The sequence below is a fragment of the Eutrigla gurnardus genome (assembly GCF_963514095.1).
Source record: "Eutrigla gurnardus genome assembly, chromosome: 7".
NCBI lineage: Eukaryota > Metazoa > Chordata > Actinopteri > Perciformes > Triglidae > Eutrigla > Eutrigla gurnardus.
Genome location: NC_139921.1, coordinates 18,585,390 through 18,604,120, shown reverse-complemented (window position 1 = coordinate 18,604,120; position 18,731 = coordinate 18,585,390). Strand labels below are relative to the sequence as shown.

General features: G+C 43.6%; 2 protein-coding genes across 2 annotated transcripts in view; one reads left to right on the top strand and one right to left on the bottom strand.

The window, feature by feature from the left end:
• Positions 1-10,473, bottom strand: part of mnat1 (MNAT1 component of CDK activating kinase) — a 32,336-nt gene extending 21,863 nt beyond the window's left edge. Inside the window, exons 1-6 of the mRNA XM_084012666.1 lie at positions 10,338-10,473; positions 8,799-9,118; positions 2,745-2,897; positions 2,289-2,362; positions 1,029-1,132; positions 721-861 (exon numbers count right to left, since the gene is read on the bottom strand). Coding sequence (XP_083868792.1) covers positions 721-861; positions 1,029-1,132; positions 2,289-2,362; positions 2,745-2,897; positions 8,799-8,887 — 561 coding nt within the window. The 5' untranslated portion in view covers positions 8,888-9,118; positions 10,338-10,473. The remainder of the gene's footprint in view (positions 1-720; positions 862-1,028; positions 1,133-2,288; positions 2,363-2,744; positions 2,898-8,798; positions 9,119-10,337) is intronic.
• A 44-nt stretch (positions 10,474-10,517) lies between these two features.
• six4a (SIX homeobox 4a) lies at positions 10,518-16,937 on the top strand. Its single transcript, XM_084012649.1, has 3 exons — positions 10,518-11,380; positions 13,120-13,823; positions 14,632-16,937. Exons 1-3 carry the CDS (start codon positions 10,656-10,658, stop codon positions 15,237-15,239), a joined length of 2,037 nt encoding a protein of 678 aa, XP_083868775.1. The 5' UTR covers positions 10,518-10,655; the 3' UTR covers positions 15,240-16,937.
• The last annotated feature ends 1,794 nt before the right edge of the window (positions 16,938-18,731 follow it).

Below are 18,731 nucleotides of genomic sequence, written 5' to 3'. Positions count from 1 at the left end.
CAAGACGTCTGACTGCAAACATTTCCTGCTTTCACTTAAGTGAGTTATAATTATTTTGGACAAATGAATTAACTTGATTTATTTGGATGACACCAGATGAGAAAAAAAGTTTAAGAAAACAATAAGCCTGCAGGCAGATAATGTAGTATCAATGATAACATTGCATAAGAACAATAATCAGGAAGGGTGTAAAAAGTTCCCTGTGATGTGTTTTATTGATTAGTTAACCACTAGTTCAGCCAACAGCAACAAGAAATCTGAATGAAGGTGTTGGTGTATGAGAACAGTAAGCTTTCTGACCACAGTGATGGACAGATGTCAAACAGTCAGACAGTTCCCCAGAGGGAGGGGGTTGTAGGGGTTGATCTCATCTGCCTACAGTCAACAGGCTCTGTGCCTTAAACAAACAAACATACAGCTTAGCCTGCTATCTGTGATGGTCCTTCAGCAGTCCGCTCTGCAGGAACAATCACTTCCAAAGCCAGCAGCTCAACACAATGGAGCCAGGAGGCTTTGGAATCACAGAATGAGAACAATGCAGCTTGGGGCACAATGACTGGTAATAATCTCTTAATGATCACACAGCCATGAACCCTCAGGCTGAGGGTGTGTGAGCGTGTGCGCTTATGTGTGTCAGATATGGAACATCTTTGATAATGTTGCTGCTTTTGTCTTCGCCAGACTGTGGACATACGTACATGCAACATGTGTGCATCTTACCAGTTCATCCAGCAGAGCCTGCTTATTCTTCCTCTTGGCTTGTAGCTGCCTCTGCTCATCCTGCAGCAAGTCCAGTCTCCGCTGCTCATTGCCCTGCTGCTCCAGCAACAAGAGTTCCTCCAGCTCCTCCTGTTCTCGCGTCTGAGGAGAACAGGGATGTTGTAAAAAGTTGCATCACATCTTTGACCACAAGGCTGAATTTGCCCGGGAGGAAAAAAAAAAGAAGTTCCCTCCCGTGTTTTTTTAACACCTAATTATCATTATCCATGAAGCTATTGTGCATGTTTGGGAAAATACTTGAGACATACCATTTTAACTTTATTCCTCTGGATGATATCTCTGTTTTCCCTCTGGTACTGCTCCATCTGCAGCTTGGTGTTCTCCACATCAATGTTGTTTGTCAGGTTATACACTACATCGAGGAGACACAAACCAGCGTTAGGAGGAAGGTTTACTTGAGTATACATTGGAAGTGCTTCTATTCAGGTTTTTCAGGTCTGAAAATGTGGGTAATTATCCCCATTTCAAAATAATAACCCTGTTCCCACAATACTATGATTTTCAATTATAGTCTGGACGCAAAGAGTTGTAGAGATAACAAATGTGGCCATCTGTAATACTGGAGGGGAAAAGTGTATAAAAGGATATGCAAGAATTTTCCTTTTAATGAAATGATGCAGCCTGAAAAATGGACTTGCCAATAAATTTGGTAATTCAATATTTCTCTCAACTTAAGTGAGATACTATAGATTTTCATTAACATACTGGGAACATTTTTCAAATATTAAATCTTGGGTGGCCAAACTCCAGCCCATCGGCCAACTGTGGACTTTTGCCTGTTAAATGTCCCACGTTCAAGGTGGCCTTCTATGTGGAGTTTTCAGTGTGGGTTTCCTCAAGGTTCTCTGGCTTCCTCACACAGTCATGCAGCTTGGTTTAATTGATGACTCGAAATGCCTGTAGGTGTAAATGTACACAGGAATTGTTCTCTGTCTGTGTGTCAGTTCTGACGACCTGTCCAGGGTGTACGCTGCCTTTGTCCAATATCAGGTGGGATCGGCTCTAGCCGCTACTCTGAATAGAATAAGCAGTTACAGATAAAAGAGGGATGGATGGCAGAAATACGTTTTGTAATTTGTGGGCACACCAATAAAGTACTGTAATGTCATATTCTAAACTGTTTAGTTGTGTTTTTTATTTGAATGGATAATGTATTTTCTATGGCACCTGAGGTCTTCTGGTCTAGAAACACTGACTTTGTTGTTTGAAAACTCTGCATTTACTATTTCACTTTCGCTTTCGCATTTACTCTGTCGCCCACAGGCAAAAATTAAACCTTTGTGGTTTAAAAATGTAGAATACAAAGAGTAATCATTCGTTTTATTTGCAGTTTGAGGTGTTGAGTGATGCAGGCATCTCCAATGCTGATCTATGGGGGAAATGTTTTTAGGGCATAGCGCACAACAGCAGCAGCAAAGTTGGCCACTGAGATGAAGTAGTAGTGAGGCTGACCATGGTGTGTTGCCAGTCAAAACGTGTAAGCATTACACTAATAAGCATCTCCTTACCTATGTCCTCCACTTTTTCCAGGTAGTCGTTATATTCTCTCAGGCTGGGGAAGTCAAAGTCTCTCTTGTTGTATCTGCAGAAGAACAACAGAACTTATGGGACAAACGGCAAAACCCGATGATGGCAAATATGTTCCAACATTAATAGCCTCCATTAAATCAACCATTCTAAAATACCATGTCTGCATACTGCCTAATAGACACACATTAGATGTCAATTAAGGGGCTATTAAAGAACAGATGAGAGGGAGAGAGGGAAGGCAGGGAGGGGCTGAGAAGTAAAAACCTGGCAGGGAAAGAGCCTTCCCGTTTGAGCCCCCCAGGGGAGACTCATTGTCTACAAAACAAACAGTGTAATGAGAAAGACAAAGGTGGCTTAAGAAGTGGGAGGAGGCATGAGATGACACATAAACATGCAGAGCCGCACCCCTCTCCCTCATGGTCCCCCTTACTCACATCTTCAGCACCTTTTTGCGAATCTCCACCTCCTTATCTATGGTCGGGTCTTCGAAGAGCTGCACACGGAAGTTGCTCTTCCTCAGGGGTGTGTCGCACTGCACGCAGTTCCCCGAGCCACGCACAAACAGCATCTCCACACAGTTCTCGCATCTGTTGGGAAGACGACAACAAAACGGGAAAATACCATCAAGCCGAGTCGAGTGTTTCCAGAGGTAGACGCTCCCAGTCAGGCCTGAGAATCAGTTGTAAGCATGTGTTCACGTATGAAATACAACTTTCATCACAATAAAGCAAATTTGTAATTTTTCTTTCATGTCTGTAAGTTATCATCAGGCGCAGTGGGTGATAATGGGGCATATGAATATTTCCTCTAAGTGCTCAAAGATGGCTGGGATTATTATTGGAATGTCGATTAGGCTGCCTCCTACTCTCAGACAAGAGGAAATTAGTCTGACACCCCATCAGTGGTGTGTCTGTCTGCACTGGAAAAACATTTGCTTTATTGTTATTTCAACAGACCTCAGTCATGCCAACGTTGCAAAATATGATCAAATCCAGCTCTGAAATTCAAAAGTCTATCATTATAAAGAATGGATTATTACTTTTGGGAAAAGAAATACAGAAAGACAGCTTTTTGTGTATTCCTTACTTCGTTAGTACATTCATGTATTTTAAGATTAATTGCCATTCATGCTTAAGGCTTTAATATATTTGAAAATGTTACTTTAATATGTGAAAAGAACCATCTGTATTTTCACATGCAATCCCAATCTTTCTCCATTTTTTGCCAGAACATGTCATTATTATTCCGGACACAGCGCCTAAATTAAGTAAACTGTATTATCCAGAGCCACAGTTTTAAATACTGTGCAAATCAAGGCAGTTATTGATCCACTGTAAATCTTTTTAATGGATACAATTACTTTCCAAGACAAAATATAATACCAGTACAGAACAGTCATGATGAGTTTTTCCAGGCAGACATTAGTTGCTCATATAATTCTATTCAGGAAAGAGCATCCACTCTCCACCTGCTACCAATTCTGGAGAAAAAAGCCAAAACATTCTTCGGACAGTGTTGGGGAATGTTGGGTAAAGCCGAGGTTCAAACAGGAAGGTTTACTTCATGCACCATGACAACATGACTACGTGACTAACTGTCAGGCCTAGCTAAAGGCACAACCCTGCGCTTAGCCATCAATCACACCTTCATGCAGGTAGGCGTTTGCTCATCAGTCACACTCAAGTGAAGAGTGGACACTGAAGACAATGGGAATGTTCCTAAATCTCCCCTGATGGGATGGAGGGCCTGGATAAACGTTTGCACAGTAGACTCTTAATTAAGTCTCTGCAGAGCTTTATTTCCACAGGAATTCACCTTCCTACTTGTGACTACATTAAAAAAAATGGACAACATCTGGTTTCCAAATATCATTATCTGCTTTTGAGCACTGACAGTTTTCATAATAAAATATAGAACAGTTGATGGGAAAAAGCCAGATTATTCACCATATGTCCTTGATGGTATGGTGGAGTCAATTCTTTCCAAAGTCAAGGACTGGGCTTGAGACACTGGTGCCTCATCAAAAGCTCTCTGGGGGTGGAGGCTATTAGAACAACCATGACAGAGTCATCATGCAAGGCATTTCACTTCATCAGCAGGATTCAGAACAAAAAAGCAGTTAAAAGGAGAAACTGCAGAGACAAGGAGTTTATCTGTTTACGTCTAGCGTCTCAAATATGGGTCAAACAAGTCCGACCTGCCAAGTGTGACACCAAGCTATTACAGGCATACAACAAGCAAAATATAACTTGCATCGCAGGGGACTGTCTTCCAAGCATGCGAGATTAGCTGGGCTTAGATGAAGCCACAAAATAAAAATGAAAGCTGAATGACGGACAGAAACATCTGCGGTGTCCAGTTGGTGTTTCAGAGCATGAGGAGTCCCTGCTCAAGTGCACCCTGGAAGAGGCAGATGTTCACTATGGCCCCAGGCTACAGGAGATGTATAGGCCTGGCCATATGGAGGTAGATGGAGGGATTCAGCTTGTTTCCACAGGCCCACAAAGAGCCCATTCATCAACACTGGGCTAGGAGTGGGGCGTAGCTTGCCCCCTGCCCCATAAATGGACCACACAACAGAACTCTCCAAAGGGGAAATCCTGTGTAACTCTAGAGCAAAGAGGTGAGCGTCTAAGAGGGAGGAGATTTTAGAGTCGATTTGCCATCTTTCTTCTGTAATGTGCCTTCTGTAAGTGACAGCGTTCAGATCGCGCGCCTGTTGCAATTTCAAATGGAGACTCAGAAATATCTTGCCAAAGCTACGTTGCTTGGCATACTGAACAGACATTTGGAGAGATCTCTAGCAGCTTGCCATCTCGGTGTCCTAGGGCTGTTGTCACTGACTGAGTTCTCCGGACTCCTCCCTCTCTCACCTGTCCTGCTCAGAGCTCTAAGCTGCTATCTAACCATCTGCAGCTGTCAGCAGGTCACAGAAGGGGGTGGTAAGAGGAGGGTGAACAGGGTCCTGGCTCAGCAAAGAGGCCTCCCCGCCACCACCACCACCACCCCTTGGTGACATTGCCTGCATCTTTGCCTCTTCCCTATGCAAGAGACAGCAAAAACAACAACAGCACTATAAACACTCGGGAGCTGGATTCACTTGTTTCTGCCGTAAAGCTCATGATATTCACAGAGCAACCACTGAGTCTGGACACAGCTTTATGTAAAATTTAAACCTGCTCTGTCCTGCCCTGTGACCTACAATACCTACAACAGCAGAGTCAAAAAATGCTGAGGTCCAGGAGTGTATGATTGCTTACACAGGAAGCTAGCATAGGCTTGTCTGATCTTTAAAAAAATAAAGCTTAGATTTGGTGTACTGTATAGACGCAAAGTGAGAGAAAGGTTCCCAAAGTGTTTATCCCACGGTAAATTTGTATCGTTTTTTTAAATAATAATAATTTACAATGTTCCTGAAAATAAAAACAAGGACCTGAAAAATGTAGCAAACAGGACAATGGACAAATAGGTTCTAAGCTTGCTTTAGCTGTATTGTACAGCAATGCCCATTGGAACTTGTAGTTCTCAACTACAAGAAATAGTTCAACATTTTGGGAAATATGCTCATTCGTATTCTTGCCTAGACTAATCAATAACACTTTTGTGTCCGTCTGTTAAATATAAAGCTACAGCCGGTAGGTGGTTAGCTTAGCATAAAGACTGGAGAAAGGGGGGAAACATCTAGTCTGGCTCTGTCAAGAAGTTATAGCTTGTTTTTTTTTTTTTTATCCGTGCAGCAACTTAATTGGAAAAACCTAGAATTTACAGCGTGTCAGAGGTGCTGGTAAAGGCAGATTTTTCAACCTTTAAAACAAAGCCAGCTGTTTCCCCCTGCTTCTAATCTTTATGCTAAAGTAACTATCTCCTGGCTGTAGCTATGGTGGTATTGACATTTTCATCGAGCTCTCAGCAAGAAAACAATTACCTTTATTTTCCCAATTGTCGAACATACATTTAATTATTTAAGTTCACAGTCATTTGTACTGATTACTAAGCGAAAGGTATGTCATGCCCATCCATGTCTTGGAGGTTTCTATGGAGAAAGCAAACAGATCCCCACATGCCTGAGGTTTATTACTGTATACAAACCTAGAACATACAATGACCCAATACAGGAAACTAACTCCTACTTAATTAGGTGTGTCGACCCTGTCAACCTCACTACAGAATGTGGACCCCTACTCACCACTGTATGCCTACGCTACTATCATTTGAGCCCAGTGTCAAATGCCAAAGGACGTGGGTCCGGTGTCATTGCGTAAAGGAGGTAATAAATAACACAAATCAAATAACCCCAATGACAGGGATACACAATGTGCTGTGGTGGGGTTTAAATTTAGATGCATGCTAGAGGTGGAGAAGCTCGATACTGCATTGCATCGCCTGGTCAGTCCAGACTGGACTCAACCAGGCAAAGGAAGATTGAGGCTCACGATTATTTAAATGAAGACAGTCCAAGTACAGGGTGGTGGTACTACTAACAATTACATTTAGCAATGTTTATTCTATAGATTTTTTTTTTCCAATTAATCAACCAATTTAATAATTTAGCTCATATTCAGAAGAAGCATTGCTTGTTTTGTCCAACCCATCTATTTTTCAGTGATTACAATATAGCAAACATTTGGGGTGGATACAATAAGTGCGTTAGAAATTAATAGATTTTCAAAACTGTAGATCAATTTTCTGTCAATTAGCTATTTGACTAATTGCTTAAGTACAATGTTCAACATCAACCAGCAAGCCCTAAAATGGTAATAAAATATGCTAAGAATCTCAGGACAGATTCTATTCTGTGATCTTTCATGAACAATTGTAAGCAGCAAGCAGTTTCCAAGTGTTGCATTAATTCACCGTTGCACCCGGTCTGAGGAACGAATCCAAGGTGACCTGGGCTAGGACATCACTCCAAATTGCTTCATTGCAGAATCGTTTTAATTTTCTGTGTGTAGCCCTGCATCCAGACAGAGGCGGTGAGTTATGAGCTTGCTGACCTGATGACAAAGCACGGGCACTTCCTGATGGCACGGTCAATAAACAGACAGGGTCGAAAAGATGCTCCCATCAGGCTACCACTGTCACTGCATGATGCTCATAGAAACCGTGTCCCCTTCAATTAAATGACGAGGCGTTTAAACAGATGACAAGGTTAAATATTGGAAAATGCATAGAAAACAAGTTTACTGACATTGGGGTGTCGTAAGTGACCGTAGTGTGACAATAAAAAGTGTAAACTAGTGCTAGAACAGTTATCCAGTCGATACAAATTAAAAGATTCTGGCGAGTAATTGTTCAAGTAACTTTTTCAAATAAAATACTGTATTTGCTGGTTACAGTTTGACAAAAGCAAAAACTTACTTACATTGTTTTATCTAATTGTATTACATGAACTTCAAATTCTGCTTCTGGTAACTTGCAATAGGCATTGTACTATTTATTTATTTTTTCAGTTTTATGCAAAATAAAGAATCCCACCAGGGTGATGAGTAGAACTGCGGTAACTGACCTAGTCCCACCACAGGGGATTAGTTAGGAACTAAAAATGGTTGTTCGTTGTGGACAATATAGGAAAATAAAAAACACACTCGCAATAAATTAATCTTTGTGTTAAGTGAAGCTTTCTAGTTCAATACCTGACAAATAAAACATAGAGCCTGATTTATAAAATGTAGGAAAAAACATGTAAGGTGGAAACAATCACGATGAGGTTGCATTTTTAATGGCTTGGCTTAGGTCACGGCATGGTCTGGAACTGATTACTGTCTCTGCTTGTGACTATGGTTGGATCCATAAGAACCAGCTTTTAACGTGATTCATCAGCTTACCACAAAAAGCATATATTAGTCATAGCTGTGGCCATGCGGTGCAGTCCTTGTGTATGATGAATATGTATTTGTTACGCAAAATGTTGTGCTCATTATGTAGTTAAGACTACACAATACACAACAATGTATACACATCATCATCAATCACTCTTCTCCCTGAAATGCTGATGTTTGTGTACTTCCAATTAAATGTCCTCCTTCCCAGGACTGACTACTCTAACAGCTTTTACAGAAGGACACAAATAAGCAGGTTGTGTTATTAACAGTAGTCTATCACGTGTATTAACAATGTCTAGCAAAACTGGCAGTTAATAGATTTAGAGTATTCATTTTACATCATTCATAAGAATGAGGGAGTTTTAACTGTCAATAACTATATTCCTTTATTTGTCACATTAGCACAGAGCACCGCAAACCGTTAGCTGTAAGCTAAGAGCTCGAGGGACTCGAACAACATTGTCGTTTTGCGCGTTAACGGACAAACGTTAAGATTCAAGAAACGCATATGAAGCTTAACACGTGTGGAAATAAGAGATGCCCGCCCGGTTTACGGGTTTCTTGTGTTAGTAGGTGTCTTTTTGCAGAGTTTGAAGCCACCAAACTTGGGGAAACTAGCGTCTCTGTGCTTTGCTTTAGCTGTCAGGTGTAAACAGGGTTACTCACAGAGTGTGGCCGCAGACGTTCACCATCAGCTTCAGCGACGGATTCCTGTATTTTGTTGTTTTGCATCTCGGGCAGCCCTGGTCGTCCATTTCTGTCCGTGCAACACAATATATGTATATTGAAAAGCTTTTGAACAATGTCAACAACTAGCAGCTCCCCCGTCACTTTTCTCGTAGAACCCGCTGTGTTACACCGAATGTGGTCCGACGGGAAACGCTCATTAATCAGAAGTGTTCCTGTTTAATGATAACCTCGACAGCAGTGGTGGTCACACTGTGGTGCAGGCACACCCAGGGGTCCCCGGGAAGTCCCAGGGGGGTCTGGGGTAAAAAAAAAAAAAAAAAGAAAGAAGCTGAGTGGTTTATTTTCACGTATCCACTCAAACATTGAATGTAGAGAAAATAAACAAAATGTTCTCATTGTAGGTTTGACTGTCTCCTCTGTGCTGTACCCTATAGATTCCCCCCATATATTCCATGATCTAATGTAAGGCTGGACTGAACCATAATTAAAAACAAAAACCTCTCCAGATGTTACTCCCCAGGGCTTCTGACATCATGCGGTTTCTGGTTGGATGTGTAACTTTTGGGGGAAATAATTCAAGTTAGGTGTATATGTCATGTGATTTATTAAGTTAAAATAACAATGCACGATGAAACCGTATAAGGAATATTATAACATTATAGAAATTAAAGTTACAGGATATAACTCAAAAAATATATATTCTATCACACCCACTTAAAGCAGGGTGAAGGGTCCTGTATGGGTCATAATGATTTGTTAACGTATAAATGTCAGTTATTAATCAGACACCAAGTTAGACTCCAGTACCACATTAGACTGGCAATTATTATTGGCAAAAGAAAGTTAAGTTTTGACAGGATAAATACAATGATGAATGACTAATAAGGCTAATAAATGCTTTGATGTGACTTAGGTGGATTAGTTGGTTTCATTTGGAAGATATTGCCATGTTATTTCAAACTATATTTATGGAAGACGATGTGAAAGTTGAAAATAAACTTTGACTCATACCTTTTGAAAGACATAAATATCACAGCACATAAACGTTATGTCATTGGGGAATTCTCTGGATATGAATTAATGCAGACATGTTTGTTTCCTTAGCCTTTACTAAACATTTTATGTTCATGTATGCGATTTGGGATGAACCAATGAGTGATTTGTAACAGACAAGGAGGCGATATTTACACCATTATCTATAAATCACAATCAGCACCTTGAACTATTACACAATGAACGTAGAAAGGGTAATGCATTTTTTTTTAAATCCCTTAAGAGGGGAGTATCTCCAACAAATCCACCGTCAATGTCCACGTCTATTTAATGTTTCTCGTATGAAATTGTCATAAATAATTTGAGTTCGACACAATGACTCACAACAGTCTCCGGTTTAATTGGATGTCCCCGATATGAGAATAAAACTGCTTTGATGTTTCCACACACAGCTAACTCAGCTGCTCCTGATAACACAAACAACAAAGCATATCCCGTTCCCACGATCCCAAAATCACTCACCTTGCACAGGTGAGCCACGGGAATATACTGTTATATGACTGACAGCTGGAAACCAAACATTCGTGTCTGAATCGCGCTCGCTCCTCCCTATCGAGGCCCCGGGCAGCCAATAGCGTGGCTCTCCTGCAGATAGACCCTGGTGTTTCTCCTTCGAGCTCCAGTCCCCGCAGAGTAAAAGTCACGTTGGAAGGAAAAGGGGAGAGAGATATCTACTTACAGCTGCTGTCAGACATCCGATCGCATTCGCATGGCGAGGAGGTAACCTGATCGAGCTGGGAGGAGTGACTTTACCAGGGAAGGTTTGAACAAAAAAAAAAAATGTCTTCTTCTTCTGCCGGAGAAGTCACAACAGCAAATGACATCAAGAGGGAAAATGTGAAGGAGGTGGATAAGCGGGAGTGCATCAAGCTTGTGGCGCTGGACGCGGCGGAGTTGTCCATGGAGCGCAACGCGGACGCGGTGCGCACGGAGCTGTTGGTGAGCGCCGCCACCTCTCTGGCTTTCTCGCCGGAGCAAGTGGCGTGCGTGTGCGAGGCTTTGCAGCAGGGAGGCAATGTGGACCGGCTGGCCAGGTTCCTGTGGTCCCTGCCACAGAGTGACCTGCTACGCGGCAACGAAAGCATCCTGAAAGCCCAAGCCCTCGTTGCTTACCACCAGGCTCGGTACCAGGAGCTGTACAGTATTTTGGAGAACCACAGTTTCAGTCCGTCCAACCACACCTTTCTACAAGATCTGTGGTACAAGGCCCGCTACACCGAGGCGGAGAAGGCGCGGGGGAGACCCCTGGGTGCCGTAGACAAGTACCGGATCCGGAGAAAGTACCCTCTCCCCAGGACTATTTGGGACGGCGAGGAGACAGTGTATTGTTTCAAGGAGCGGTCCCGGAACGCGCTGAAGGATCTGTATAACCAGAATAGATACCCCTCTCCTGCCGAGAAAAGAAATCTCGCCAAGATTACAGGACTCTCCTTGACCCAGGTCAGCAACTGGTTCAAGAACAGGAGACAGAGAGACAGAAACCCGTCCGAGGCACAATCCAAAAGGTGAGGAAACAAAAGGAAACACACGCTAGTCTACATCAGTGACACTCTCCATATAAAACCAATTATCCAAAGTTTGTTGTGCGTAAAACGCGAATTAAAACCGAACTAGGCTGACTTTAACACCGTATTAAAGCTTGTTTTCTTCGTGGAAGGGCGCCTTTAGTTTACAACTTTTCACACGGACTGACAAAACTGTGTATTTCATAATCCTCCAGACTCCTTTGTAAAGATTTGACCATGTGAATCATTAACCGTCGGCGATTAAGAAACAAATAAAAGTGTGCTTAAAAGGGTTTGGAGCACGCTTTTAATGTTTTGAAATATGAAGCGGTTGCCATTCAGATCCGGTTTCAAGTGTGTCGGTGCTATCGGGCATGGAGACCGTAAGCAACTATATAACAACCTCCACACTCCAGTGTCGGACACGAGAACGTTGCTCATTTCTAAACAGTTACTTTCTTTTTTATCGTATCTCTCTGTAGTGTGTGTGTGTGTGTGTGTGTGTGTGTGTGTGTGTGTGTGTGTGTGTCAGAGATGAACACGCACGCGCGCACACACTTAGTAGCGCGTGCACGTGTCCCCATCCCAACACATAAATCATTTTCATTCAGTCATTTTTTCCCTCTCTCACACACCAAAGAGGATCAGCTCTGGCGTTTCATAGTCCTCCACACAGACAGACAGAAGTGTAGCTTCTTTCATGTTTCTCTCTGTGTGTGTGTGTGTGTGTGTGTGTGTGTGTGTGTGTGTGTGTGTGTGTGTGTGTGTGAACAAAGCTGACGCACACCTGGTGGAGGTGACCCTTCTCTCTTTCTCTAACACGCGCGCACACGCGCGCGCACACAATTATAGATTCCCTTTAAGTCGCTTATTTAGAAACACGGTTTTAGTATAAATGTATAACATATGGATATATTTTTTTAACAATTAGTCTCATGGCCTATTTGAAGCAACTAGTGTTTTGGTTTATATCCTTATCTGGAAGTGGGGGTGAGACGTTTTAGGGTGTGTGTGTGTGTGTGTGTGTGTGTGTGTGTGTGTGTGTGTGTGTGTGTGTGTGTGTGTGTGTGTGTTGGAGGGGGTGCAGCTGTTTGGATCAATCTTTAAAAAGAGAGAGGGAGAAAGAGAGAGAGAGAGAGAGAGAGAGTCATTCATTATGTAATAAACTACTTCTATATTGTTTTAAGACTTCATGGAAACAGAAAAATATGGGTTTTAAATTACACTGCCGTTTTAAATTGTGATTGAAAATTCAAATGAACGCTCTCAGCCATTTGTTTAGTCATGCCACCAGTGCTGGCAGGTTGTCACACCAGAATTTATTGCGCCAAATGGTTGCACGGTTGTTGACGTTGGTTGGTTGTTGTCAGTGCAGCTCTCCATGAGGTAAAACAGGGCTACACACAAGCACAGCCTCCTCTTCTAAGCTAGTGTAATAACACAGCAACAAATGTGACTCTGGCAAGCTGTGTGTGGAAAGGAAATAAACGCCGATATACAAATTGTACTTTATTGAATTTGTGTCGTAATCGTGCTTTAGAGTGTGACCTCTTTGCCAAAGAGTGCACGAATGAGAGTAAAATACTTTCTATCTGTATCAGAAACATGTATATTTTTCAATCTTTTTAATTATTTAAAAAGTGTCTTGAAGTCCTTATAACAATAGTTTACCACCGATCATTCCCTTTTTTTGTTTTCTTTTGTTTTGAGACACACCATTTGTCTTTTCCCCCCCACAGTGAATCTGATGGAAACCACAGCACAGAGGACGAGTCGAGCAAAGGCCAGGAGGAGTTGTCTCCCCGACCCCTCTCCAACTCCTCAGATGGGGTGATCACCCACGGGACTCTTCCCATTCAAACGGGGCCTATGGACAGTGGGGTGGTCATCCAACAGATTGGGGACATCAAGCTGCCCCCAGGATCCAGCAGCGGCGGTCACTACAACGGAAATCTCGTGACCAGTAACAACTCCTCCGGCGTGTTTCACAATGGCGGCTCGTCATACCTCCACACACCCGGAAACATCCTCTTCAACGGGCTCAATTTGGGCATTCAGCCCTTGGCCTTCAACTCACTGAGGCCGTCTGGAGGGGTGCTGCTGGGGGGCCCCGGTATGGACATGCAGATGCAGACAGGGCAGGAGAAGGGACTGGGCAGTTCTGCGGAGGACTCGGCCCTGCAGTACGCCTCCTACTCCGGCTGTGCGAACGGAGCCGATGTGAAGCTGGAGGGGGTTCACAGCATGGCCGCCCAAAACGGAGGCTCCTCTGTGCTCACGTTCAGCTCCTCGTCAGGTGCCCTGCAGCTGGGCGGCTACAGTCTGGTCCAGGTACCGAGCGGGGTCTCTGACAGCGATGGCAGCTCATTACTCAACAGCGACATAGGTCTTCCACCACTGCAGCTCTCTTCTGCCTCATCTTCCTCAGCAATCACACAACAAGGTGGGTTAAAGAGCAAACCTTTGTGGCTATTTTAACTGACAAACTTGTTGGTTGTAATAACCTTGTTATGTACTCGGACCCTTATATTTAGATATACTGAGGCAGATATGGCCGACAATGACAAAATACTAGGATTCATTGAACTCATGGTATTTAATCTTGACTAGGCTTGGGTGATATTTGTCTGAAATGGGGAAATAATCATTAAATATGATGCTGTTATTTTCCCCTTGTTAAGCAGTCAAATGAACCTTTAAAGTGTATCACTTTGCTAAAATGTTGCTATATATGTCCTAACTTTATAGCCAATCAGTGATAGAAGACACAGAGTAGGACCACACACACACACACACACATCATCAGAAGAAGGTGGTCCTTTGAAAACCCCAGAGATGAATAAAAACAAGCCCTGAAGTCACCATCACTCATCACCAATGCACTCTTGATCTGCAGAACAGAAATCAGAGGCCACGAAACGCACTAACAGGGAATAAGCTATTACAGCACTTACTTTGACATAAAGCAGAGAATCTACACCAGGATGAATAATAAGAAAAAAAAACTGAAAATTGCAGCTTGCTGTTGAGTCCTGGCAGGCTTCTGCACTCATTCCCTGGGGCACCGCAGGGTCGAGCTTAAAGAGCACAAAGTGTCTGAGACACACAACAGCAATTTCGGGGGCCAAGGCCTGCTGTAAACGAAACGTATGATACTGTGAGGAATGAGACGGGGGATCCGGCAGTGGGAGGGGGATCTAAACTGTAGATGGAGGTACAGTATTGATGTATCCATTGTTGTATTACTACAGGTACCATGCCTCTGAACAATGTAGCAGTGAGTTCCTCCAACGACTCCTTCCAGCAGCAGGACAAGCTGACCATGTCGTCCCTGCACCACAGCACAATCCTCTACAGCATGAGCAACGTCGGCCAACCGGCCATCAAGAAGGAACCTCTGGAGGGAGGCGTCTACTCCTCGTACCACCACGGGCTCCACCTGGACCCTAGCGGTCAGCTCAGCTACACCACCCCCAACTCAGAGGAGGTTCCTTCCAGTCGAGGTCCGTCCTCGACCACCGAAGTCTCCACGGTCAGCTCGTCCAGCCCCGAGCCCGAGGTCTACACCACCCTCACAGTCAGCACGCCCCTGATGGCACAAACAGACCCCAACAGCCACCACCTCCAGCCCGCAGAGTACCTCGGGGGCCACGAGGTGCGGGGGCCCTCCTCGCACCTGATGGGCCCAGGCATGAACAGCAACTACATGAACCTTTCAGCGAACAAGGTGGACGGCTCGGGCTCAGCAGCCGTGAGTGAGATGGTGCGGGCGATGTGTGGGGAGATGGAGGGCGTGGAGGGGAAGGACCTAGCCAAACTACAGACAGTGCAGATGGAAGAGGACATGGCTGACCTTTAACCTCAAACCTATTTTCTCTCGTAGAAGCACTCATGTCTGCCTAAGCAGTGATATGGTGAATCTTTTTACTTTTTGTGTGCGTGTGTTTTTTTGTTTTTTACCATTCATTTTCTTTAAATGTTAAATTATTTGTATTCATTTGACTTTTACAATGCACTCTAGTCTGAGGGGAGCCCTGAGGTGGGCATTATGAGTTCATCATAAAAAAAATGTTTTTAAAGTCCATGACGTGTTTTAAAAGACCCCGTTCATAAGATGAAACGTTACAACTGTTACATACAGAAGAAGTTGCTGTATGTGTCTGAGCAGTGTTTAAATGTGCATTTTTATAGACAACACCTGCTACTTCCTGTTGAGTGGATTTGATCTGCAGAAGCAGGTGCTGGAATGCCTCGAGTCATGTGACAAGGATGTTCCTCCAAACTAAATGCGTCATATGGGTCAAACCAAAAAGGTCATTCGGTAGGGGGAAGAGGGAGAGAGCCTCTGAAAGTGGTCGGTTAAACAGCGGCAGCTTCACTAAAGGACTGCGCACATACAGAGAAAAAGGTCATTAAACACACAAAGCTGCTGATTTAGGAAATAAGTGTCCTTCAGTAATCACCTCGAATCCTCTGAACGCCTCTCAAGTCACTGCAAAAAAAACCTGTTTTGTGCTTTAAATCACACCAAAGGAACTTGGACTGGAGTTAAGACGAATGTGCCTTTCTGCTACTTAGAATACACAATGGCATTGGTCTGTTCTGGCATTTGCACTACCACGATGACATTACAATGTAACATGTTTCAGACAGCCTTTCGTGTCGGAGGGTTTGTCACGCGCAACACACCTCAACGAATGCACACTACTTCAGTAATAACTCATATTTCAAGCCTCATCATCAACCCGTGAGACCGAGGTATGAATGGCGATCGAAAAGGTCACGCCGTAGGTTCTCGCGTTGTTCCTCGTACGTTGTTTATAATCATGCAAGTCATAGTATGTTAACTAGATGTAATGATGCCGTACTATATCCTGTTTCATTTTGATGTGTCTCTCCAAATGTCCGTAATCATGAATCCTATTTTTCTATAAAGGGATTGTAATAATCTCTCTTTGCATGGCGTCATAATGTTTTGGACACTAGTGCCTTTTACTTTTTGTTTCCTCGCGAACAACACTGAAAGTACGCTTTGTCGCTGCTCCTGCGTTGGCGTGCAGGGAGAGACATTGCAGCTTCAGAGATTTACCGCCCCGAAGCCATCGCTGGCACATTTGCCGGGTGTCAGTCGAGGGAAAGACGAGAGAATGTGGAGCCCATTTGTCAAGTGTGTCCAGTGCTTTTCACAACAGGAGCCTAATTCCTCGCTGTCATACGTGACCATAATAGCACATTTCAGCCTCACAGCCAACTCACACCAAGCACATTTAAATCGGTACACATCTTCACGCAAGTGGACTAGTCATACTTTTATTTTTCAGGATTTATGACATAATCCCGTCAATTTGAATGGATGTTTCAATGAAAGTATCCTCTGTGCTTTAATATCAAATACCAAAAATGAGTTGTGGGCAAATAGTAAAAACTTATGGTCATTTGTTTTTTTTGTTTGTTTGTTGTTGTTTTTTTTTATCTTAGTTTGAATTATATGTTATCTGAAATTATGTGAATGTATTTTTCTAAATCTCCATACTGCAATAAAAGTTTATATTTATAAAAACATAAAACAAATATTTTTTTGTGTGTCAAGAGCACTGATTAAAGTAAGGAATCATCTTTGAGTTTTTCAGCCAACATTTTAAGCACACTGTTATACCAGACAACGCCAGACAAAAAGCCCGTCTTCCCGGCATTTAAAAGTCCCATGTAGCCAAACTGTGAGGGTCTGGGGGAAAGTGGCATGTAGTAATCCAGCAAGCCTGGTGCTGCTCTCTGCAAACCTGCGGTGATCGTTTGCACATGCCTGGCAACCTGGAGTTCATTAGCCCTCCTTTTCTCATCTCAGCCCATGTAATTCAAATAAACAGCAATGAGATTTCCAGAGGTAAAGCTGCTTTAGGGTGGGGGGTCTACAGCTCCCTTTAGCTCCGTCCAATCCAATGGCCGTTTCCCTGAGCGAAGGCCGGACAACCCCCCCACCCCCCACAACTACCCCACTACTTCAACATGTGGAAGAATGAATCTGAGGCGCTGTCACTCACAGACACCGAGTCTCGCTCCAGAAAAGTGTCTGTGACTCCTGTCGAATGCATTGCATGTCCAACCTGATGCGTGTTCACTCAGTGGGCACTCGACCAAACGAGCGAGGAGAGATAAGATGGAGACAAAGTTTGACAAATGGACAAACAGCGGGGGATTTTATGTTATTCACAGCGTGTCTGTGGTGGATTATAGGAGTTGTCCTTTCAGCGGATCCTGGCCCGAGGAGTTATATATGATCTAACTGATGACCTGAATAAACAGAGGCTGTTTGTCTGTGCTCACTGTTGAGGCACAGAGAGAGAGAGAAGAAAAATGGGAGAGACTAGCGGGAAAGGGAGGGAGAGTCAGGCAACCGGGATAAAGTTACCTGTGCACAGGTGACCTCGTCGCCATGGGCAGTGGATTAGCTGATTGTTAGGTATCAGGTAACTCCTCCTGTAATATTGAAGAGGGTGAAAACAGCTTTGTTGGAGCCCAGAACAATATCCCATTCGCAGCATGGCCTGTGGGTCTCACGGGGAGGGGGCCACAGAAAACGCCAAATTCCACCTTTGTATTGTGCCTATAAATTAAACAGGTAAAAGAGCACAATTGTTCTCTCACGGCAGATGTGTAGTTCATTTCGCACGGGGACTTTTTTATTTTACGGCTCCATTTATGTGTGAAAATCAGGACATCCCCATATCTAAATAGTAGTGGATCATTTTGTCCACGATTTCAAACATGCGATGTAAAAACATATTTGAGTACGCTGTAAAAAAAATAGGGAACTCCCCCAGAACTCTGGCCTTATTAAAAACACTGACCTCTGATCTTTCAGATGGTTTCAAAGCTGACATTTAATGCGGCGCAGCAGACTGCAAGCCATATGTAACATGACCTGGGGAGCACGGTACTCCACTGCTCCACGTCCCACTAATGAGAGGGCAGGGGTCAGCGGGTACCAGCCTGCTTGCACAGACCCACCACTACTGGCCAAGGCACGCAAAAAGGACTTCTCCCTCCTGGCAGAAACCAAAACCCACTCTTGGCTCATCCTCTGTAGAAAGTAGGTGGCGTCGGTGTGCTATGGAATAAATGTGCCAGAAGTAAAATGATGCTTTGTTTTGGTCTATGAGGACAGAAAGTACAAGTCGTGGTTTTTTACGTGTGCATGTGTGAATGTGACACGCTCACACATGCTCCCACAGAGAGGCAGCAGCTGGGCGGCAGCATCAGGTCCACCATGGTATTTCCCAACGAGAGAGAAAAAAAAAAAAAAAAAAAAAACACAGCACTTTGTAACAGGAGCGGTGGCAGATGAGGCTCG